Source organism: Acinonyx jubatus, chromosome E3, assembly GCF_027475565.1.
Source record: "Acinonyx jubatus isolate Ajub_Pintada_27869175 chromosome E3, VMU_Ajub_asm_v1.0, whole genome shotgun sequence".
Classification (NCBI taxonomy): Eukaryota; Metazoa; Chordata; class Mammalia; order Carnivora; family Felidae; genus Acinonyx; species Acinonyx jubatus.
In genome coordinates, this window is record NC_069398.1 from 30007633 (window position 1) to 30030322 (window position 22690).

The following is a 22690-nucleotide window of genomic DNA, read 5'->3' on the forward strand; positions in this document are numbered from 1 at the left end:
CAGAGACAGGATTCAAACCCAAATGCTAGCTGTTTTGTTTTTGTTTTTTTTAATTAGAAAATGTGAGCTTTGGCTATACAAGCCAAAGCTTGTCTCTCTGTAAAACAGCAGTTATTGGTTGATTGTATTTAATATATTTAGTTATATTGTAATCAGTATGATGAGCATTTTCATAAAACCCTCCATAGAAGGAGACTAGAGGAGGCAATTTACATGTTCAAAAAATATTTGTTTCATTGAGGGAAATAAATGGCTAGCATGAAAAGATCCTGTCACCTGCCCCTTGTCTGTGGTGTTCACCTCTGCTCTACCCCTGCACACCTTCTATTGTGTAGGCACACTGCTGGATTTATAGCACTCTGAGATGTATTCAATTTCTAGACATGGGAGAAGGTATCATGACATTCTCAAAAGTGAACAGAATTTTTATTCAATTTGACTTAAAAAATAAATACAAGAAAAAAACTATAAAACATGTTGAAAAAAATAAAGGTCTAAATAAATGGAAGGACGTTCATGTTCATGGATTGGAAGACATAATGTTGTGAAGGTGGAATTCGGTGCAGTCAGTATCAAAATGCCAGCTGATTTCTTTGCAGAAATTGACAGGCTGATCCTAAAATTTATATAGAAATGCAAGGGACCCAGAATAACCAAAATAATCTAGAAAAAGAACACCAAGGTGGAGGACTCACACTTCCCAATTTCAAAGCCACAGTAATCAAGACATTGTGGTCATGGCATAAGGATAGACTTATAGATGAATGGAATAGAATTGGGAATCCAGAAATAAACCCAAGCCAATTCATTTTCAACAAGGATGCTAAGACCATTCAATAGGGAGAGAGCAGTCTTTCCAGAAAGTAGTTCTGGGACAACTGGATATCCACATGCAAAAGAATGAAGTTGGACCCCTACCTCATACCTTATACAAAAATTAACTCAAAATGGACCGAAGACCTAAATGTAAGAGCTAAAACTGTAAAACTCTGATCTCATCTAGGAAAAATAGGCAAGAATCTTTGTGACTAAATTAGGGAAAGAGTTTTTTAGATATGACACCTAAAATACAGGCTACCAAAGAAAAAAACAGATACATGGACTTCATCAAATTTAAAAACATTTGTGCTTCAGAGGGTATTATTAAGAAACTGAAAAGGCAACTCACAGAATGGGTGAAAATATTTGCAAATTACATATCTGATAAAGGATGGGTCTAGTATTCAGAATATTTAAAGAACTCTTACAACTCAACAGTAGAAAGACAACCTAGTTTTTAAAATGGGCCAAGGATTAGAATAGACATTTTTCCAGCCAATATAGAGAAGTGGCCAATAAGCACATCAAAGATGCTTAGCAGGAGCAGCTGGGTGGCTCAGTTGGTTAAGCATCCAACTCTTGATTTCAGCTCAGGTCACGATCTGATGGTTCGTAGGTTTGAGCCCTGCATCAGGCTCTGTGCTGATGCGTGCTCTCTCTTTCTCTCTCAAAGAAACTTAAAAAAAAAAAAACAACTTAAAAAGGTGCTCAGCATCATTAGCTATAATGGAAATACAGTTCTAAACCACAGTGAGATACTACCTCCCATACACTAGGTTGGCTAGGATAAAAAAAGGTAATGATAAAATGTTAGAGAAGATCTGGAGACCCTACAGCCCTTATAACCCTGAGAATGTAAAATAGTACAACTGCTTTGGAGAAGAATCTGACCATTCTGCAAAAAGTTAAACACAGAGTGAACATATTACCGGAACTTCTAGTCCTAGGTGCATACCCAAGAGAAATGTAAACCTCTATCTACACAAAAACTTGTATATGGATGCTCATAGTGGCGTTATCCATAGTGGCCAAAAGGTGAAAACAACCCAAATGTCCATCAACTGATGAATAGATGAATAGAGAAATAGATAAAATAGATAAACAAAATGGGATCTGTCCAAACTATGGCATAGTATTCAGGAATAAAAAGGAATGAAATACTTACACTTGCTCCAACATGGATGAAGCTTGAAAACATGATGCCAAGTGAAAGAAGCCAGTCACAAAGGACCACATATTGTAGGATTCCATTCATATGGGATGTCCAGGATAGGCAAATCCAGAGAAAGTTGTTGGCTAGATTAGTTGTTGCCTAGGTCTGGGAGTGGGGGTGGTGGGGAGAAATGGGGCAACACTGCAAAAGGATATGGGGTTTCTTTGGGGGAGTGATGAAAATGTTCTAAAATTGCAGTGATAATTGCACAACTGAAAACCATTGAATTTTTCCCTTGTCATGGGCAAACTATGTAAATTATATCTCCAATCTGTTGCAAACTCTCTCTCCTCCCCTCCCCCCGCCACGCCACATAGTGGCATATAGCTAGATATTTAGGGTTTATTCTAATGGCTGTGGAGTCATGGGGCTTCTCCCTCCAGTGGCTCTGCCTACAGCTTTGTTAGGGGTGATTGCGGGGGATGTTGTAAACTCAGGAAACAATAGTGCAGGAAGATTTCAGGCAGGCAGTTTAGGCAAGATGCCAATGTGGACAGTTGCAAATGTGTTGATCTTCTCAGAATCACAACAAATCATATTTCTGTAAACAAAAACTTAGTGCTGAGTCCAAAACTTACTGGAACCTCAGGCAGCAACAGTGGACATTGAATTAAAAAGAAATCTCCAAATCCAGCACCCAGCAGATCAGTTCTTTTCCATGACGTGGTGGATGTTTTCTGAGGGTTCATGAATGTTCATAGTAATTTATATCTGTGTGGCTTTGCAGGTTATGGAGTACTTTCATATTTATCATCTCAGTTAATCTTCACCACCCCTGAAAGGGGTGACAAGAAGCTGTCGTCATTCACATCTGTCAGATGGGGCAACTGCATCCATCTCACAGGGGGCTTTCTGATTTTTTTATTGTGGGAAAATACGCATTATGTAAAATGTCCTACGTTACCCATTTTGAAGTGTGCGTTTCCGTGGTATTAAACACATACATCATGCTGTGCTTCTACTGGCACCGCCTGTCTCCAGAACTCTTTTCATCTGATAAAACTAAACCATGTCCCCATGAAACACTAACTCCCCAATATCCCTCTTTCCCCTGGCCCCTGGCAACTACTATTCTGCTTTCTGTTTCTGTGATTGTGACTGGTCTAAGTACTTCCTCTTGTAGGTAGAACCATGCAGTATCTGTCTTTTTGTGACTGGCTTTTTTTCACTCAGTTATAATGTCCTCAAAGTTCACCCATGTTGTAGCAGGTGTCTGAATTTCCTTGCTTGTGAAGGCTGGATAAATTTGCACTGTGTGTAGAGACCACATTTTGTTTATCCATTCCTTTGTCAGTGGACTTGGGTTGCTTTCATGCCACAGCTCTTCTGAATAATGCTATGAACATGGTATACAAGTATCTCTCCAAGACCCTGCTTTCAGTTCTTTTGGGTAAATATTCAGAAGTAGAATTGCTGGATCATATGGTAATTCTATTTTAAATTTTTTGAGGAACCTCTATTATGGCTTTCACATCGGCTGTACCATTTTACATTCCTACCAACAGTGCACAAACGTTCCAGTTTCTCTACATCCTCACCAACACTTGTTATTTCTTGCGTTTTGGATGGCAGCCATCCTAATGGGTGTGAGGTGGTATCTCCTTGTAGTTTTGATTTGCATTTCCCTCATGACTAGTGGTAGTGAGCATCTTCCCATGTGCTTATTGGCCATTTGTATATCTTCCTTGGAGAAATGTCTGTTAAAGTCCTTTGCCCATTTTTGGATGATGATGATGATGATGATGATGATGATGATGATGGTGATGATTAATTATCCCATGGTGTTTTGTGATCACTGAAGTACTATGTTTCAGAGTATTCACCTAAATTGCCCAAGGTCAGATGACTAGTAGGTGGCAGAGGCCCGTCAATGCTACCCAAAGTCAGCCTCCCATCACCTCAGCCCCATACCTTGTAGCTTCAAATTCCTCTTCTTTCTCGTGGATTCTCCGGTCGATGTCAGCTTTAACCTGAGCCAGTTCCAGCTGAATTCGAATCACCTTGCTCTCTTCAACCTGCCAGGAATATAAACATCAGTCTTTCTGGCCAAGTAGGTGCATAGTCCCTGGCCAAGGGTCCAGCCTCCAAGGTGATGGCCACATGGTTACCTCCAGGGAAGATTCCGCTTCCTCCAGGGCCACCTGGAGTTCTTCTTTCTCAATCTCCAATTTTTTCTTCAACTTCTGCAGCTCATGCACACTCCGTCCTCCCTCACCCAGCTGATCAATCAGTTCCTTTATCTCCTCTGAGAAAGGAATATTCTCGTTAATAAGGCACACGAGGACCACCAGCTTCCCAGGGCCATGTCATGTGACACAGACATTCTTACATCAGGGCAGAAGCAGGCACCCTAGCCTCACTATATCCAAAGAGAAGCAACATACTCCAAGTCGTAGACTCATGGAGCATCAGGGCTTGGGCATTGGAGAACAGTGAGTTCAAGCTCCTCATTTTACAGATGAGAGGCTGAGGCCCACAAAAGAATGGGTAAGCACTGAACAGCTTGGGGGGTCAGTGCCCAGGACTCCCCAGGCCCATTAGGCCTAAACTCCAGGCCTTCCATTCTCAGACCCTTTCTCCCCCTCTGCATCCCCCCACCAGGTCTGAAAACCAAGAAAAGGTGGGAGGAGTAGAGCCTTTCTGATCTCCTTCCTCAGTTGGGAGACCTGTTGCCCACCCAGAGGAGCTCCCAGGGACCCACCCAGCACCTTGGAGCAGCCATAAATATCAGCCGCAACCAGAGGTGTCCAAGAAATGTGACTACCTTGACTAATCCATGACCAAACTCCATTCCTACATCAAGCCTCCCTGAGTTCAGAGAAATCTCATTTAATCCAATATCTTCCTGCTTGGGTTTCTAAGTTCCAGGTAGAGTGGAAAGCACTGGGGGCATCATCTAAGTCTCAGCTGTTGGGGTCCATCTGTGCTGATGTCACAGACTCACTCGTAGCCCACATGGCTTCCCGTCGCCTGTCCTGGACATAGTGGCTGTTTCCAGAACATTCTCTACTGCACTGCTCTGGGACTGTGAGGAATGCTGTGATGCTGCCTCATACCCTCTCAGCCCAAGTAAGCTGCTTGGCCATTCTCCTCCATGGCTCCCACCAGGCTGGGGCTACTTTACTTAATTTCTTTTTAATTTTTTAAAAATTTATTTTTTGAGGGGGAGAGAGAGAGAGAGAGAGAGAGCGAGCGAGCAGGGGAGGGGAAGAGAGAGAGGGAGACACAGAAATCCAAAACAGGCTCCAAGCTCTGAGCTCTCAGCCCAGAGCCCAACACAGGGCCTGAAGTCATGAGCCACAAGATCATGATCTGAGCTGAAGTTGGATGCTTAACTGACTGAGCCACCCAGGTGCCCCTGACTGGGGCTACTTTACAAGGTTTGTTCCCACCTATGCTTCACCGGCCAGGTGAAGTGCATATTCCTCTGCTCTTAACTCCCAGGTTACTGGGGAGCTTTCTCATCTGCACCAGGAGTTGGAGGTGGGATGGGGGTTAAGGGAGGAGGCAGGGCCCTGGGACCTTCAGCAGAACCTAATCAGCAACCGCCTCCTATTTTCTGTCCTCTCCTAGTCCAGGCAACCTTGATCTGGGTGTTCTGGTTGTTTCTCCCCTATCTTAACTCAGGTATTTATATTTAAGACCTTTAGTATTCACACTTTTGAGACTACAGAAGCAGAGCCTTCATACCTCACATGCTGGGCTCTTGAGATTATCCCCTGTGAGCCGACAACTCCCCAGGGAGGGACTCATAGGACCTTGGGCAGGTTTGGGGGACAGTCAGGGACCATCTGCCTCTACCCTCCATTGCAGTGACCCTACATCAGGCACCTAACCTGAATTGAGGAAACCCTGTGTTGACTGAGATTTTTGCTGCTCAGCAGAACAGTTCTTGAAAACAAAAAAACAAAACAACAACAAAAAACCCTGACCTATCTTACACAACTGATTTTGTGGTTAGAAATGTGTACCTGCCATAAAAACTCATTAATGCAGTCAAATCCCCGTATAGCAAAACATTCTTCAACAGATAGGCACCAATTTTCAAACAACATCCAACAGAACGGAATTCCAGCATGAGACTCCTATGCATAAGAAATCTTGCATGTGTGTATGTTGTGTGCATAGGACAGATGTAAGGGCTCAATACATAAAATCTGTTGAGCCCTCATTTCTGCCAGCTACTCTACTCAGTGAAGATTTTACACACTTTATCTTATTCCAACTGTCTCAACCTTACAAGGAAGACATTATTATTTCCCCAATTTACAGATGAGGAAACTGAGGCACAGAAAGGTTAAGTAACTCACCTGCTCGAAGTCATGTTGCTGAGTGCCCAAGTGCTTCTACAAATTGCTTGCCAGGCAGTTGGCATTTATTGTGTGTACCTACTATGTGCCAGGTACTCAAACATGTGATGCGCTCAGGAGGAGGGAGACCCTGCCTGGGTCTTTGTCCCTGCCCTCAGACTCACCCTGCAGAGTCTTGTTCTCCTTCTTCACCGACTCAAGGTGCTCCAGGGACTCCTCATAGGCGGTCTTGATCTTGAAGCTCTCGGTCATGTACATGCGGCACTCCTTCTGCGCACTGTCCACTTCCACCTGCAGCTCTTCGCACTTCTGCTGCCACTCGGCCAGCATCTTGTCAAAGACCCGCTGCTTCTTGTCCAGGGCAGCAGCCGCAGCATTGGCCTGGGGAGAGGTGGGGATGATGGTCTCCGGGGATTCTGACTCTCCAGCCCCTTCCTCTGCTTCTGCCCTCCTCCCTGCCTTCCCCAGCCCTCCCTAGTAACTCTGGTGACCACAGATTTCTTGGGGATTGGGATATAATTCAACATTTATAGCACAAGCACAGGGCAAGGAGCCTGGAAAGAGTTACCCTCCAGTTCTAAAACTCCTACTACTAGATATGTGACCTTGGGCAGTCCATTTTATCTTCCCAGGCTAGGATTTTCTTAGGTGTATGATGAGGGATCTGGGCCACAGTGGCCTTCCCAGATTTATAACATTCACCCAACCCCCAGTAACATTTTTCTCTATGACTTACTAATACCTGTTACATGTCATTGTCCAACTCAGAGATGGGTTTGGTGTTATTTTTCTTGTGAATCAAAGCTGATTATTTTCAGACCTTATTTTTCATAGACCTTTCCTCCTTTTCATAAGTGTCCAGCAACTATGTATTTATTTTTTAATGTTTATTTTTTGAGAGAGAGAGAGACAGAGCGTAAGCTGGGGAGGGGCAGAGAGTGAGAGGGAGTGAGAGAGACACAGAATCTGAAGCAGGCTCCAGGCTCTGAGCTGTCAGCCAGAGCCCTATGTGGGGCTCCAACTCACGAACTGTGACATGACCTGTGCCGAAGTTGGATGCTTAACCGACTGAGCCACCCAGGCACTCCAGCAACTATGTATTTATTGCTGTGCAATACTGGATTTTGTAAATTTCTGCTTCATTTCTTAATTTTGGAGGAGCAAAACCTTTTCAGGTTTTGGGGCTATTTTCCTAAAGCCTCTCACATGGATATGCCCCTCTGCCCCTCACCACTGGCATGAAGCAGTTGCCCTGAAACACCAAGACCAGGTTCCTGTGTACCAGTTGAAATCTTAATTTGGCTGAAGTCTGGCAAATCAGTCTGAACCAGGGATGCAAACAGGAATATTTAGCCACACAAAGTGTGTGTTATGTGGTTTGTGTGAGGAAAAGGGGAACAGAGACAATAGGTTGCATGACTTCCTGGGACTGTTTTGTCCTCACCACAGAGCTATTTGAATAGCGACCTGTTGGGTGTTAAGATTGCAGAATTATGAGTATGTAAACACATTTGCAGGCGAGAGCCTGTGTTCGGTGGGCCTGAATACAGACCCTGTGCTCCATCCTGTTGGGCCACCTGTTTTTTCTTGGTAAGCCCAGACATGTGACGGTTTCCAACAGCTCCCTGGGGTCCCTTGGACCCAGCAAATAGGCAGCCTTCGAACATTTTGACCCCCTGACCTTCTCCAAGTCGATGGTGAGGTCCTCGATTTCTGCCTGGAGTCGCTGTTTATTTTTCTCAAGGGAGGCAGCCCTGGCCTGGGCGGCTTCGGCTGTCTCTTCTGCTTCCTGGAGTCTGGCGGCCAGTTTCCTCCTGTGGGTGAGGGCAAGAGAGGCCATCAAGGAAACATAGAAGCCCATGGGCTAGGGGGCTGTGTTTGTGGTCCTGAGCTCTGGGGTCACAGTGGAGAAGATGCAGACAAAATGGAGAGTATTAGAGGAAAGCAACCACTGTCTGTCCGTCCATCCATCCATCCAACAATTATGTATTGTTTCTACTCTGTCAGGTATCGTTACAGGCGTTCGAAAAACAGCACTGAATAAAAACAGACTAAGACTCCTGCCTTCACAAAACATCTGTTCTAGACGAGGGATAGACCTAGAGACAGAAGCACCACGGAGAAAGTAAAGCAGGGAGGGGAACACATGAGCGGAGGCCGGAGGGAGAGGAGGGCAAGGACCCCGTGGGTGTCTGGGGAAGAAGGTCCAGGCAGAGAGAGAGGTGAGGGATTGAGATCTAGAGTGAGCTTTGGGGTGGGACCAGGCAGCTGCTGGCCGCTCTCAGCAGAAAATAGAAAAGGGCCAGAGCTCAGGAGCTGGAGGCTACAGGAAGGCAGATTTAGGCTCAATGTATGAAGACCTTCTGATAAGAGATTTACGTCAGCTGGAGGGCTCTGTGCTTATCCCTGTCATGTCGCCACAAATTTCCAGGGGGCGAGCAAGACAGGCAAGCAGGCCGGGGTACCCTCCCTGCCAGGTGCCTGGTGGCTCACATGCAGGGCTTCCCATGGGCAAGCAAGCCAGCCTGTTCTACAAGACGGTGGCTCTGAGCCACATTCACGTGTCCACTCTTACTTCCTCAGGCCCAGAAGGCAGAATGTCCACCACTCTAGTTTGCAAATGAGGAAGAAGGCTTGCAAGCTTTGAGGGCATTTAGCACAGAGCTGGGGAACCAGCAGAGTGAGGACCTTTGGGAGTGTGGTCTGAGCCCTCCCAACATCGCCCAGAGGCCCCGCCACAGACCTAGCAGACCTGTGGAAGCTTCCTGAGCACTTTAAGGGCAGAGAAACCCTGCCTGGAGGTGGAGGCCCTGTTCTTGACTTCCTTGCAGGAGCCTGAGCACTTTCATGCTGACATGTAGAAATCCTTGAGGATGGAACCCAAAGGCTGACAGTGGCTACTTTGCTAAGGGCACAAAGTGGGCTCTCCTGTCTAGACACACATCCCCTCCCGGCCCCCACTTTAAGAGGAGCCTGTGCTCAGGTCATGATGTCACAGTTCATGAGTTTGAGCCCCACATCAGGCTCTGTGCAGACAGCTCAGAGCCTGGACCCCGCATCGAGGTCTGTGTCTCCCTGTCTGCCCCTCCCCCACTCACACTCTGTTTCTCTCTCCCTCAAAAGTAAATAAACATTAAAGAAAATTTTAAGAGGGGGCGCCTGGGTGGCTCAGTCAGTTGAGAATCTGACTTTGGCTCAGGTCATGATCTCGCGGTCTGTGAGTTCGAGCCCCGCGTCGGGCTCTGTGCTGACAGCTCGGAGCCTGGAGCCTGCTTCGGATTCTGTCTCCCTCTCTCTCTGCCCCTCCCCCGCTCATGCTCTGTCTCTCTCTTTCTCTCTCTGTCAGAAATAAATAAACATTAAAAAAAATTTTTTTTTTAAATTTTAAGAGGAGCCTGTGAACTGCTTTCTCCTGGACGTGACCCTGGCCTCAGCAAGTGTCTGATGTGGTCAGACCACCAGCACCACCCACACCCCAGCCTTCCCAGCTCTCTGGCACAGGGTCACACTCACTTGGTCTCCTCCAGCTCCTCAGTCCTCTGGATGGCATCCGTCTCATACTTGGTCCTCCAGGTGGTCACCTCAGTGTTGAGCTTGGACACGAGGCGCTGCAGCTCTGACTTGCCTCCCTGCTCCTCCTCCAGCTGCTCCTTCACCAGGTCCAGGTCATGCTTCGTGTTGGCAAGACTCACCATGGCCGTGCTGCGAGACTGTGGGGACCAGCGGAGGCCATCAGAGGCCCCGCTGGTCTCTGTGGACCCCAGGGCCATTGCTTAGACATCTGCAGCCTTGGACTGACAGTGCAGCAAGTGAAGGGGGGAAAGGACACCGATTCTACAACCCAGGCCATCAGGGTTTATTTTCCTCATTTTGTTCCAATTACTGTCCACGAGGATATGGGAGTTCATCACTTTCATTTAGTCATACACGTAGCATATTACAGTTTTGTAGTTGACTTAAAAAATTTTTTTTAATGCTTTTATTCATTTTTGAAAGAGAGCCAGCGAGAGAGAGCAAGCATGAGCCAGGGAGGGGCAGAGAAAGAGGGGGACAGAGGATCTGAAGCAGTCTCTGCACCGACAGCAGTGAGCCTAATGCAGGGCTCAAACTCACAAACGCGAGATAACAGCCTGGGCTGAAGTCGGGTGCTCAACCAACTGAGCCACCTAGGCACCACTTTTCTTTAAAAAAAAAAAAAAAATTTTTTTAATTATTATTTTTTAATGTTTTTTATTTATTTTTGAGACAGAGAGAGACAGAGCATGAGCAGGAGAGGGGCAGAGAGAGAAGGAGACACAGAATCCGAAGCAGGCTCCAGGCTCCGAGCTGTCAGCACAGAGCCTGACGTGGGGCTCGAGGTCACAAACCACGAGATCACGACCAGAGCCGAAGTCGGACGCTTAACCGACTGAGCCACCCAGGTGCCCCTAGGTACCACTTTTCATGTTCCTTCTACATCTTCATAACCTGTAACTTTCTTCAGGAAGGTAGCTCTGTCGCCCCCACCCCATCACCAAACAAACCTTGGATTCTTCATCCAGCTGCCTCTTGTAATCGTCCACCTGCGATGTCAGTGATGTCTTTATCCGCAGGATTTGATTGAGCCGGCTCTGTGATTCTTCATACTCCCGGCTCAGTTCACCATTTTCAGCTGGGCAGGAAGGGGAATGGGAGAAATAGTGGATGAAAAACTGGCTCCCCAGCCAGATCCTAAGCTATCCCAGTGCATCGTTCTCAAAGTACCCAATAAATATGATGACTTGGCCAAGTGGGCTGGAAGGGGGAGCAATGGCGAACCGTTGCCGGCCGCCTAAAGTAAGCGAGCCCCGGAGGGGAGCAGTTGTCCAAACATTGCTGACATCCAGGTGTCTTGCATGAGGTACAGGGCTCCAGATAACGAAGTCCCAGCCCCGGCACGAGATCCCGCAAGGAAGTTTAAAGGAAACAGTGGGGCAGAGAGCCTTTACTTTGAAAATGTAATTGTCAGGGTCCCAGAACGTATGCTGCTGTCATCTGTGAACTGATTGTGGGGGCCGGGGGCCAGGAAGACGTGCATGAGCCGGAGCGCACGAGCGAGCTTGAGTCCTGCCCTGTAAGTCATTCTGGTTTTGTGGCAAGTTACCTCGTCCCGCTGAGCTTCACTTTTCTTATCCATCAAAGGGAATATTGATTTTAGAAAGTATTCAGGATGCGGGAAATAAGGCCAAAGGATGCCAGCGGGTTCTCTGGGGTCACACTGCAACGTGGTCTAACTGGCCTGAGGAGTGTTTACTTCTCTCAGGGAGTACGTGTCTGTGAGGGCCCAGCCTCTGCAAGGTTAGGTGTTAAGTGAATAGTGATAAGTCACAAATTATTTTTGTCCTAGGATGCAAAGGATTTCTTCTGGTAAGAAACAAAACAAAACCAAGAGGCTGCAGTATTACTGTGTGGTAGGACATTAACCTGTTCTGCCTCTAACTTAGCAAAGTTATTGAAGCTTCCCTTCAATATGACTGGAAATCTCTGTCCTTCAAATGCCCCTTGAGGGCAAGTTCACCATTTTCTGGCTCCCTTACTGGTGACACATGTTTGCTCTTAATATGTGGATCATGTTTTAAAATGTTTAAAAACTGAATTTTGTCTACCGCCCCTCCTGCTGATCTCGCAGGGTGGTTGAGACAACTGATAGGGAAATGCTTTGAATAGTGTCACTTGTTTTATGTTGCAAAGATGCTGCTTGGGGCACTCCATGGGTGGAATCGGATCTCCTGTCTCATCACAGCGGGTGTGAAGTTTCCAAGGCCGAGAAAGCTCCAGGAAGAGGACATGGGTACTCTTTCGGTTTCCTTGAGCATCCCTGTTCTGTTCCACACACTGTTCCTCGGGAAGCTGCAGGGAGAGGCATGCTCACCTTGCAGGCGGGTCCTGATGGCATTGATTTCTGCCTGGTTTCGCTCCAGCTCAGCCACCTTGGCGTTGGCTTCTGCTAAACTGTCTTCCAGCTTTCGGATGTGGGCCTCGGCATTCATCTGCTCAAGGAAGATGTACCCAGTGGGGAAATGGAGAAGCCAGGCCAAACCCTCCCTGCTTTCCACCTGGGTTCCCCTAGTGCAGCCTCCTAGACTATCTCCCTCGTCCTTCTAGAACATGCCTATCTCAGAACCATCTCCCCCGATCCCCCTCGCCCTGCCCCACCTTATCATTTCTATACATAAACTTAGAGTCTTTGGGTTGGCACACAGACCCTCACTCTCTGGCTCATCCCCCTTTTCTAGCCACTCTGGACCCCTGAGGACTTCACCCAGTAAGAAAATGCAATGCGCCAATTTAAGAAAAAAATACTAGCCTTAGTTCCAGGGTGTGCAGATAAAATGGGAACTGTGAAGATGCCTCATGAGTGTCTGAAGTTTGGAGATACTGGTTGGCTGAGCCAGGGACCCCAAAGCATCATCCTTGCTCACCCTTGGAGCCCCCTTTCCCTCATGTCACAAGAAGGCTCTTTCTGTGGCAGCTGCTTGATAAATGCGTGTTGAATGGCTTACTCGCTTTTCCTTCTTGCCATGTATCACTTTTTCATTATGGTGATGCATGCATTTCTGTTGTCACTCTTCCTAGTCTGTCACATTTATTGATCTTCTCTTATGTGCCAGGAACTGTTGAAGCCCTCACAACAGCTCTATGAAGCAGGGATTATTATTATCTCCATTTTACAGAAGAGCACAGTTAGATTATGAACTTGGCCAAGGTTATACACCTTCCTGTGGGATCTGTGACGGGCTCATCTCGATTCCCTTCACAACATCTAGAACATGCCCCGGGCTTGCTGGGGGCTTGGGGAATATGTGTGAAGCAGCCAGATGCTGGGGCACGTCCCTGTGACTCTGCACCTCACCTTGGACTTCTGCACCGTCTCCATGCTGGCGTTGAGGTCGTCGATCTCAGCCTTCATGACTTGCTTGTCCTTCTCCAGCTTGGCCTTGACCCTCTGTAGGTTCTCCACGTGCTCCGTCAGCTCAGCCATGGAGTCCGTGTGCTTCTTGCGCAGTGTGGAGGCCGCTGCCTCACTCTGCAGGGCCGCCTCCTCCAGCTCCCGCCTCAGCTTTAGCAGCTCTGCCTCCCGCTTGCGGTTCTGCTCAATCTGGGAGAGAGAAGCAGGGCTTTAGCAGAACTGACCGGCACTGGTCTCCTTAGGGCAGACGCTGCCCGCCTGCTCAGTGGTGCCCCGATATTTCTGCGCCCCTGTAATAGGATGTCTTGGTTGAGATGTCAGTCCCGAGCCTCTGGGTGGATTGCCCATAGGATTTGTTTAGATGGTGTTGTGTGTCCAATTGTGCCCCCCGAGAAGATATGTTCAGTTCTTAACCCCAGATACCTGTGGATGGAAACAGGGTCTTTGCAGATGTAAACAAGGTAAAATGTCATACTGAACTTGGGAGGCTCCTAACCCAATGGCTGGTTGTCCTTATAAGGGGAGAGATTTGGATCCAGGGACACCCATAAGAAGGCCATGTGACCATGAAGGCAGAGGTTGGGGTGATTCAGCTACAAGCAAGGAACACCAAGGATTGCCAGCAACCCACCAGAAGGCAGGGGAGAGTCCTGGGACAGATTCCCCCTGAGCTTCCAGAAGGAGCCTGCCAGGTAGGCCCTGCTCCAAGGCTCCCAATGTCACAGCCCCATGACCCTGCTTCCTCCCATCCCTCTGGTGCCCTACATCTGTCCCGTCGTCTTCACTTTCCCTGCATTGCTGGATGTAGTCCTTTCTTGATGCCTCTCACTCAAACCACCTGGGATGATTTTGTTTCCTCCCAGGACCCTGACCATAGCCGCATACCAGCTTTGGTTCTCAGCACTCCCCCCTACAACAAGCAGTCTGAGGCCAGGATGGTGAGGGAGTAGGGTGTGCAGTCCAGGGAGCCTCGGGAAAGGATGCCTAGCCTTCCAGTGCTAAGGGACCCCATCCACTTTCCTTCTCTCAGCTCTGACCCAGGGGCCACATTTGTAAGCGACCTGACTATCCAGAATTAGAAGGAGAGTTTCAAGCTTCTGTCAGTCTCCGTGATGCCTTTATGTGAGTTGGAGGAAGAGGCATTCCACACCAGAGGCCCAACTTGGATTCCGGCCCTGGCAGTATGGGGTCACCCCTCTGTATTAACCATGTCTTTATCTTCTGTATTCTTATGCCTTGTCCTCTTGGGGTTTTGCTGACCCTGGACAGCAGCCCCTCCCAGGGTTAGCTAACTCCTAGAGATAGCAAACAGCTAGATTTCCAGTGCAAAGCAACCAGTCTAGAGCCCACACCTCCAGCTCCTCCTCTCTGGGGTGCTCATACTCTCAGCCACTGTCTCTCATTACCCCCATGCTCTCATTACCCCATGCTCTCATTACCCCCATGGTCAGGTACCAACTGGGCTCAGCCCCGGTGCCCCAGAGCCCGCTGAAATTATCCAAACTAACCAGTCCTAAGCCTGCTTCCTCTGCCTTATCCGTTCCTTCCTCAGAAACCACAATAAAGGCTCTTGCCTGCTATTCTCCCCTGCCTCTGCCGCTACTGACCCTGCTGCTTCCCGTGTGGCCCTGCATGGCACGCCCCCTCTTAGGGACTGTAACAGACTGTCTGCACAGTGGCAGTCCTTCCCCTAATCGGCTGGCATTACCTCAGCTCACATTTTCTGAAAGACACGTTGTATCTTACAACGTCTGCCCTCTGCATTCAGTCCCGTTCCCCATCTGTCCTCACCACTGAGCTAAGGATCCCCAGGAGAGAGGGGACCAAACCAGCCCCTCTCTGGCCTCTTCTTTATTATTAATTGTTCTCTCCTCAAGTTAGCCCAGGAATTCAGCAGCAACTAACTGGTCCTATTCTCACTGCTTCTCATCCAGCAGTTTTTTTTTCTTTTCTCCCTGAAGGCAGGCAGGAACTGGGGTCCCTGGGCCCGTCCCCTCCACAAGGATGGTACCTGAGCAGACGTGGCTCCCCCAGCCTCTTCCAGCCTGTCACTGAGGTCTTCAAGATCCCGGGACAGGTCGCTGCGTTGTTTCTCCACCTGGGGGTGGGGAGGTTGGGTGACCATGACGGGGAGCCATGTGGGAGCCCCTCCCTCTGGTAAAGACTGCAGTGACCACATGGTGTCTGTGCGGCTGGGGGCCCGCACTTTGGGAGCTCTGCACTCTGCCTGCCACCCCACACACTCAGTGAAGGATGTCTCTGTCCTCCTCCCTGCACTGGGTGGGTCTCCCTGCCCATCCTACCTCCGGCCCCCATTTGGCTGAATCTGGAGTTTAGGTGTGTGACGATTCCTCTCCCACTGGCTCTCTGGCCTCATCCTCATCTAAAGCCTCCTTCCACTCTTTGCTGGTCCTTTAACATCTTTGTACCTGTGCAGGGAGGTGCCGTCTCATTCCCTCCGTCTAGACATTCTTCCCTCGTCAGCCTGTTGAGTTCAGTTCTCCGAGTTCCCAGGCTCATGTTGTCTCCTCTGCCTGCGCTAGGTGGGGCCACGCCACGAATCGTATCTTTACGCCTTACATCCTAATTAATACTGCACCTGTAGCACAGTGCCTGATGCACGGTAGGGGCTCAAGAAACAGCGAGGGCCTTTTCAGTTGGAAACCTGCCCTCCCCTCTGGTGCTTTCCTGAGTGGAGTGTCTACTTATGGTTGGATCGTGGCTGGCACTGGGTCATTAGACTCAAGTAAGTGTAGAAGTAGTTCATTTACCTTGGCTCTCATTGCCCTCTCAGCTTCCAGTTCTTCCTCCAGCTCCTCAATTCGGGCCTAGCAGACAAATCGGTGGGGGTGGAGGGGTGGGATTTATCTCTTCTGTGTGAAGTTGCAGACTTACCCACTTGACCCTTTAGTAGGGAAGTGTTGGAAAGGGGCTGAGCATGTGATGGACACTGTCAAAAGCAGAGGGAAACAGGGCACAGAGAGTATGTGCAATGGTCCTGAGGCAGGGGAGAGGCTGGGGTATGAGACCCCTCAAGGAGCCAGCATGGCTAGGGAGTGGGGGGCGGGGACGCTGGGTGACAAGGTCAGGGAGGGGGCAGGGGCAGATTGTGGAGGGCCTTGTCCTCATAGTGGGGGCGTTGACTTTAAGTCTGCATGAGGTGAATGTGGATCAGTGTCAAGGACTCTGGGGCAGCCTTGCTCCTCAGGAAACCCAGGCGGCCAAGCAGCTGATGGGGGCCAAGGTGCCTGGAAGGGCGTTTCAAAAGGAGAGTTGCGCCTTCTCGGTCCTGAACACACCTGATGCTCCTTCAGTTTCCGCTGGAGTGTGGAATTCAGAGACTGCTCATCCTCGTACTTGGAGTTGACAGAATTGATTTCCATATCCCTCCTGCAAGAGAAGGTGTGATCTCCTGAGGAGGAGCTCTGAGGGGATACCAGCCAGCTGGTGAGGGAACAGAACCTGGGCTACCGGAGGAGGCCTTGAACCTGCTGAAACCCATTCATCCCCTAACCCCCTGACCCTCTGCGGTGACAGCCCAGAAGGTCTCGCCCTACAAAAGCCCTCAGAATCTGCTGCACAGGCCTCCCACTCACTCATGCATTTGTTAATCTGGCACACGTTTATTGACTATCTACTATTGCCGGATGCTGTTTGGGGCTCCAGGGACACATCCGTGAATAAACCAGACAGAAATCGCTGCCCTGGTGAGCTTACATTCTAGGGGCTCCAGAATCACATGGGCGCTTTGCCTTTTTAGGGAAAATTGTCTTCCAAAAACTTTCCATAAAAGGCTGTCTCCTTCTGATATGTGGGTTGCACGTGTCAAGGAGCCATGTGTGAGAACTAAGACACCAGAGACCAAGTAGGTGAGCAGGATGGTCAAGGTCACATGCAGCTTCTGGGTGTGCCACAGAAGAAATGAGCCGCGATGCGGTATTAGCCACACGCGTCTCACAGCAGCTCGTGGAGCTGTCAAACTGCCTTGGTAAAATGTACTTCAAAGTTGTGTCATCCAAATTCTGCCCCCTGAAAGCTTGTCCATCTCCTAATCTCCATCCCCTCAGCCTCTTGCTTTAGTTCAGGTTTATACCTGGACTATTGCAGTAGCCTTCCGGTTGCCTTCCTGCTTCCAGTTTTTCTCCGCTCCACCTGTCCCCCATAGTTACTGCCGCAGTGATATTGAAATACCCCTCGACTCCTTGTGATCTTTGAAACCCCAGCTTACAGGTTTCTGCCAAGACTCCCTGCCTATTGGGGAGGGGCATTGCTCAGTACCAGCCCCCTTTCTGGCGCCCAGCTGGCCCTGTGTGAGGCTAGGAGCTCCCTGTGGATGGGCAGTGCCTACTGTCCCCTCCCTATGTGCTCTGTAGCAGGCACCGTGCCTGGCACATAGCGGGTATTAGGGACGTGCGAAGCCCTCAGCACGGTGCCTGGCACCTGGTACCACACAGAAAGTGTTAATGTTACGGATGAAATAATGACAGCATGGGCATACTTTTTCACCACTTCCTCGAGGTCCAGCTTGGACCGCTCCATCTCGTTGAGGTTGTCAATGGTTATCTTCAGGTCACTCTCAGCCTTCCGACGGGCCTTCTCCACCTCCGCCCGGATTTTCTTTTCTTGTTCCCAGTTATCCTCCAGCTACAGAAACAAGAAGAGCGAGAGAAAACGCGTGTGTTGAGGGGAGCGGGGTGAGTCTGAGGCCAGAATGCAATTGAGGAACCAGACTGGGCCTGGTTCCTTAGCTGTGGCAACAGAAAGGCCCTCATTTCCTCAGGGGGACATGTCAGTCCAATTCCCCAAATATATCTGAGGGCCCTGGGCCCCATGACAGACCTGGCCCTTGAGCTATAGAACTGGCCCCAGCAACAGGGCATTACCTCATGGATCTGGGTGCTGAGCTTGCTGTTGGTCTTGGTCAGGTGGTTCACCTTGTCCTCCTCAGCTTGCAGGTCGTCTAGGGTTTTCTGGAAGGAAAGATCTTGTATGTCCCACGAGACATGCAGAAGCAGCTGAACAGACCTAGTTCTCTGCCATCACTTCTGAGCTGGGTTGTGTTGACTTCAGGGAACAGCTACTGAGTCCCTGGCCCTGGTGCCAGGTGAGGCAGGGGCAGACCTGAGCACCCGTTAGCTGTAGGTGGGCCCTCAATGGTCAGTGGGGCTCTGGCTCTCCATGGGGCATGCAGGAGGTCTGTTGGGGGGCTTTTGTTCACCACCATGATTGGGGGCCCCACTGGCACTTGGTGGTTCCAGGGATGCTGGACATGCCTCGCTCTGGACAATCCGGTACCGTGAAGCATAATTCTGTAGTCCGCACACTTGATGCCCCACCCGGGCATTCATGTACGTAAAACAACAGTTCTATTCTTCTAAACCCAGCAGCCAGGACCACTGGACACATAACTCAACTTTTTTTTTCGTTTAGTATACACTATATTTTTAAAGAATGATCTACCATGAAAACTGAGAGATTTGTTATTGTCAAAATCTCCCTGAGAGTTCTTCACCATTTTGTAAACCCGCATCACTGATGGCAGCCACACTTTGCCGTCAATGTCACCAACACACCCTCTGTGCCCGTCCGTCTTCGGCCACCTAGGCAGGCTCGGGTGTTCAGCCGACTGCTCACGACGTCTTCTAGTGGATCTGCCTGAGCGCTTACACACGGGCAGCCCCGTTATTTATTATAAATTACATTCTGTTCATTTCCCCCTTAAAAAGAAGGGCACTCTATTGATTTTTTTGAAGGTATGTATTAGCTATAATAATGTTTGTTTTACGATAGTAAAGAGAGGCTTCCAAAATGCAGTCTGCCCTCATTATTTGTGGATTATCTATTTTCCAATTTACCTACGAGCTAAAATTTATGTGTAATCCCAAATCAATACTTGTGGTGCGTTCATGGTCATTTGCAGACATGCGCAGAGCAGCGAAAAGTTTGTGTCTTCTGGAGTGCACATTCCCAGCTGACGTCAAATAAGATGATGCCCCGCCTTCTTGTTTTCAGCTCATACTGCAAACAGGTGGCTTTTTCACAGTCTATTTAGCGCCATGTTTTTTTTACATTTTTTGTGCTTTTGTCTTGGTGAGTTTGGCTCATAAAATGGTGCACCAAGCACACTGGTACTGTGCTATCTAGTGTTCCCAAGCACAAGAAAGCTGTGCTGTGCCTCACAGAGGAAATTTGTGTGTTAGATAAGCTTTGTTCAGGCATGAGATACAGGGTTGTTGACCGTGAGTTCATTGTTCAGGAATGGACAGTGTGTACCAAGTAGTGTCTTACACAGAAACACACATAAAACAAAGTAATGTATTGATTGATTGACGAAAACGTGACCAGAGGCTTGCAGGAACCTAACCTTCTATTTCCCCTTAAAACCAAGGTTCAGTATTGGGGCACCTGGGTGGCTCAGTCAGTTGGGCATCTGACTTTGGCTCAGGTCATGATCTTGAGGTCTGTGGGTTTGAACCTCATGTTGGGCTCTGTGTTGACAGCTCAGAGCCTGGAGCCTGCTTCGGATTCTGTGTCTCCCTCTCTCTCTGCCCTTCCCCTGCTCGCTCTCTGTCTCTCAAAATTGAATAAATGTTAAAAAAAATTTAAAAACAAAAACGGGGGTCCAGCATTTGTTTATTCAGTGTTTGTGGTGACTTTATGGAACATAACTACCTGGGATAATGAGAATCGACTGTATTTGTTATAAAAGGGGGCTCTGAGTTTGAAATGGTTGAGGGTTACAGTCTAAGGGGAAGTATTTCCAGAGGCAGCAGAGAGAGGCACTAAAGGGGATGTGCTGTGGGTTCATGGTGTCAGCAAACATGGTGACGGGGATCTGCTGTCCGGTTCTGGGCTTCAACTTGCTCTCTGCACCTGTGTCTTCAGAGTTAGGAAGTGGTCTGTGCCAAGGTCAGCACTGGTGGTTGGTCAGAGCTGGCTCTGCCTCCAGGAGCCTGAGCCCATAACGGTCAAATGGGTCTCCTCACAAGAGCTCATGCCCTTTGTCGCCAAGATGTATTGGGGTTCACTGGTGCTTTAGCACTGGCAGGGCACTCATCCTGATAAGTCTGGGGACCCTAGCTTCCAGTGCACCTGGGATCATCTCCTCATGCCCGCTGGCCCTCTTTCACTCTCAGACTAGTCTGGGTGATAAATTATATGGTCGCCCCACTTACAATAAACTTGGGAGGAGAACAACAAGACATGACAGTGCCCGCTTCTCTGATGAGGAAATTGAGATTTAGGAAGACTGACTTCCCTATAGGCCCCAGCTGAGGGGCAGCAAAACCAGGGTCTCCAGTCTCCGAGCTCCATCTGCTATGCCAAGTAGAAGCCTGTGGTGCCTACCTGGTGCAGCTCCTCCAGGGCCCTCTTCTCCTTCTGGAGCTTGGCGATGGAGTCTTCACGGAGCGAGAGGTCCCCGGTTAGGGTGCGGACCTTGTGATCCAGGGCCTGGAAACAGGGGCAGGAGAGGGACAGGCCTTTAAGGCTGGGAACAGCCTTGGAGGGGGAACAAAGAGGGAGGCGCTTGCTCCGAGAGAGGGGCTCTTCAGCTTGGCTGCGGTCCAGAGTCACTTGGGAGCCTGAGAAATGCTAGTGCCCAGGGCACACCCCAGGCAGGTCAGGATCTGAGGGTGAGGGCAGCAGTGAGAACCACCAGTCAGGCCTTGGCTCTTCAAAGCCCGGCCCTCAGATGTCAGCGGTGTCTGAGACACGTGGACCCTCAGGTCCCAGCAGACTTGCTGATGCAGAACCGGCATGTTATCAAGATGCCAGCACTTTGTGTGCACATCAGAGCTGAAGAGGCATGGGCTTAGGCAGCATACACCTTCCCCTGCTCTGGATCCCCCCCGCCAACTTGTGAGGGTAAGAAGGGGGCTTCAGGGCCAAGGGCCCACCAGATGGTATCAGGAGCCAGAGGCTCCCCCTGGAGCCGACTGGAAGGGCAGCAGCTGCTTGTTTGGGCAGAGATCCAACAGCTAGCGGTGGCCCCACGCTAGAGAGAGGGTTGTCTCTTCCGGGAAGAGGGCAGAAGGCAGATGTAGTGAAGAAGAACGTTCTGTGAGGGGCCCAGGGACGCTGAGTCTGAGTGGGCCACAGGCTAGCACAGACACCTGGGTTTCACGGGCACGAGGAGAACCAGTCAGTCCTGAGCCTGGATGTCACCATGAGGGAAAGAGCCCTCATCCCTCTAGCTACTTTGTCCCGATGGAACTTTCTGCAGCAACAGCCACGTTCTCAGTTCAATGCGGTAGCACTAGCCTGGTGTGGCTATTGAGCACTCGAAATGCTGCTAGGTCAACAGAGGAGTCACGTTTTCCATGGCGCTGAGTTAAGTTAAACTAGCCCCATGTGGCTGGTGGCTAGGGTCCTAGGCGGTGCTGCTGAGGGGACTCCAGGTGGGACCCCCACAGGGTTTCCTGTTCCCGAGGGGGGTGTAGTGAGGCCCCAGGGCCTCCTCACCTGCTTCTCCTTCTCCATCTTGGCCAGTGTGGTCTCCAGACCCTCCAGGTCCCGCTTCAGGTCACTCATCTCGCTCTCCAGCTTGCGCTTGGTGGCGCTCAGGGAGGCCGCCGTGCCCTCCTCCTCCTCCAGCCGTTCCCGCATGTCTGAGATCTGGCTCTCCAGCTCCATTTTCGTCTTCATCATCTGGGTCAGGCGCTCCTCGGCATCTATCAGGTTCTCTTGCTCCTGGTGGAAGAAAGAGTGCCGGTCAGAGGGGGTCCCACAGGGGTCTGGGCACTGGCTCTGAGCTCCTTGGGATGCGTGTGACAGAACAGAGTCTCGCAGTGCCGTCCCCAGGCCACCGGCTGCATCACTCGTGAGCTGGTTAGGATGCAAGAGCTCAGGCTCCACCCGAGACCTGCTGTGTTGAAATCTGCCTTTGAACAGATCCCGGGTGGTCAGGTGCACCTGAAGGATGTAGCCAGTGGTCCAGGACAAGTCGAGGACACACAGGCTGCACACCGCCGGTAGGTGGGGCTGAGCCCGGGAGTGCCTGTGCTTCCGTCTGCCAATGGGGAGTGATTATCTGCCCAAATGACTCCCAGCATCGATTTAGCACCTTTGTGTTAACGAACCATTTCCCACCCACAGTTCCTCCTTATAACGACCCCAAGAAGCAAACGAGGCAGATGTCACTGTAAGCGACGGTTTAGAGATGAGGGACCTGATATTCGGAGGAGGTGGGGTCGTCAAAGGTCAAACGGACAGTACATGGCAGAAGAGGGACACCTGGGTGTCCACTGGGGTCTCCCCAAGATGGGGTCAGTGGCGTAAACAACAACCGGCCACAGACTCAAACCAGACCAGCTGTGTGACTTTCGGTTTGTGGCATAACATTACTGAAATTCAGGTCTTTGAAAAATAAGGGAAATCATCACTGTGAGGCATTAAGGGGTGGGGCCCATATATAGGTGC

General features: G+C 49.7%; 2 protein-coding genes across 6 annotated transcripts in view; one reads left to right on the forward strand and one right to left on the reverse strand.

Annotated features, from left to right (window-relative positions):
* KPNA7 (karyopherin subunit alpha 7) overlaps positions 1-22690 on the forward strand; it is a 121609-nt gene that overhangs the window by 22564 nt on the left and 76355 nt on the right. The gene's annotated exons all lie outside the window — the stretch shown is intronic.
* LOC106981183 (myosin-16) overlaps positions 1-22690 on the reverse strand; it is a 62152-nt gene that overhangs the window by 9919 nt on the left and 29543 nt on the right. For all 3 annotated transcript variants that reach the window (XM_027042200.2, XM_053213515.1, XM_027042199.2), the window contains 15 exons: positions 21734-21961; positions 20618-20722; positions 18154-18240; positions 17769-17914; positions 16570-16660; positions 16042-16098; positions 15282-15368; positions 13214-13459; positions 12233-12350; positions 10866-10993; positions 9856-10052; positions 8024-8156; positions 6507-6723; positions 4141-4277; positions 3944-4047 (listed from right to left, as the gene is read on the reverse strand). In XM_027042200.2, coding sequence (XP_026898001.1) covers positions 3944-4047; positions 4141-4277; positions 6507-6723; positions 8024-8156; positions 9856-10052; positions 10866-10993; positions 12233-12350; positions 13214-13459; positions 15282-15368; positions 16042-16098; positions 16570-16660; positions 17769-17914; positions 18154-18240; positions 20618-20722; positions 21734-21961 — 2081 coding nt within the window. The remainder of the gene's footprint in view (positions 1-3943; positions 4048-4140; positions 4278-6506; positions 6724-8023; positions 8157-9855; positions 10053-10865; positions 10994-12232; positions 12351-13213; positions 13460-15281; positions 15369-16041; positions 16099-16569; positions 16661-17768; positions 17915-18153; positions 18241-20617; positions 20723-21733; positions 21962-22690) is intronic.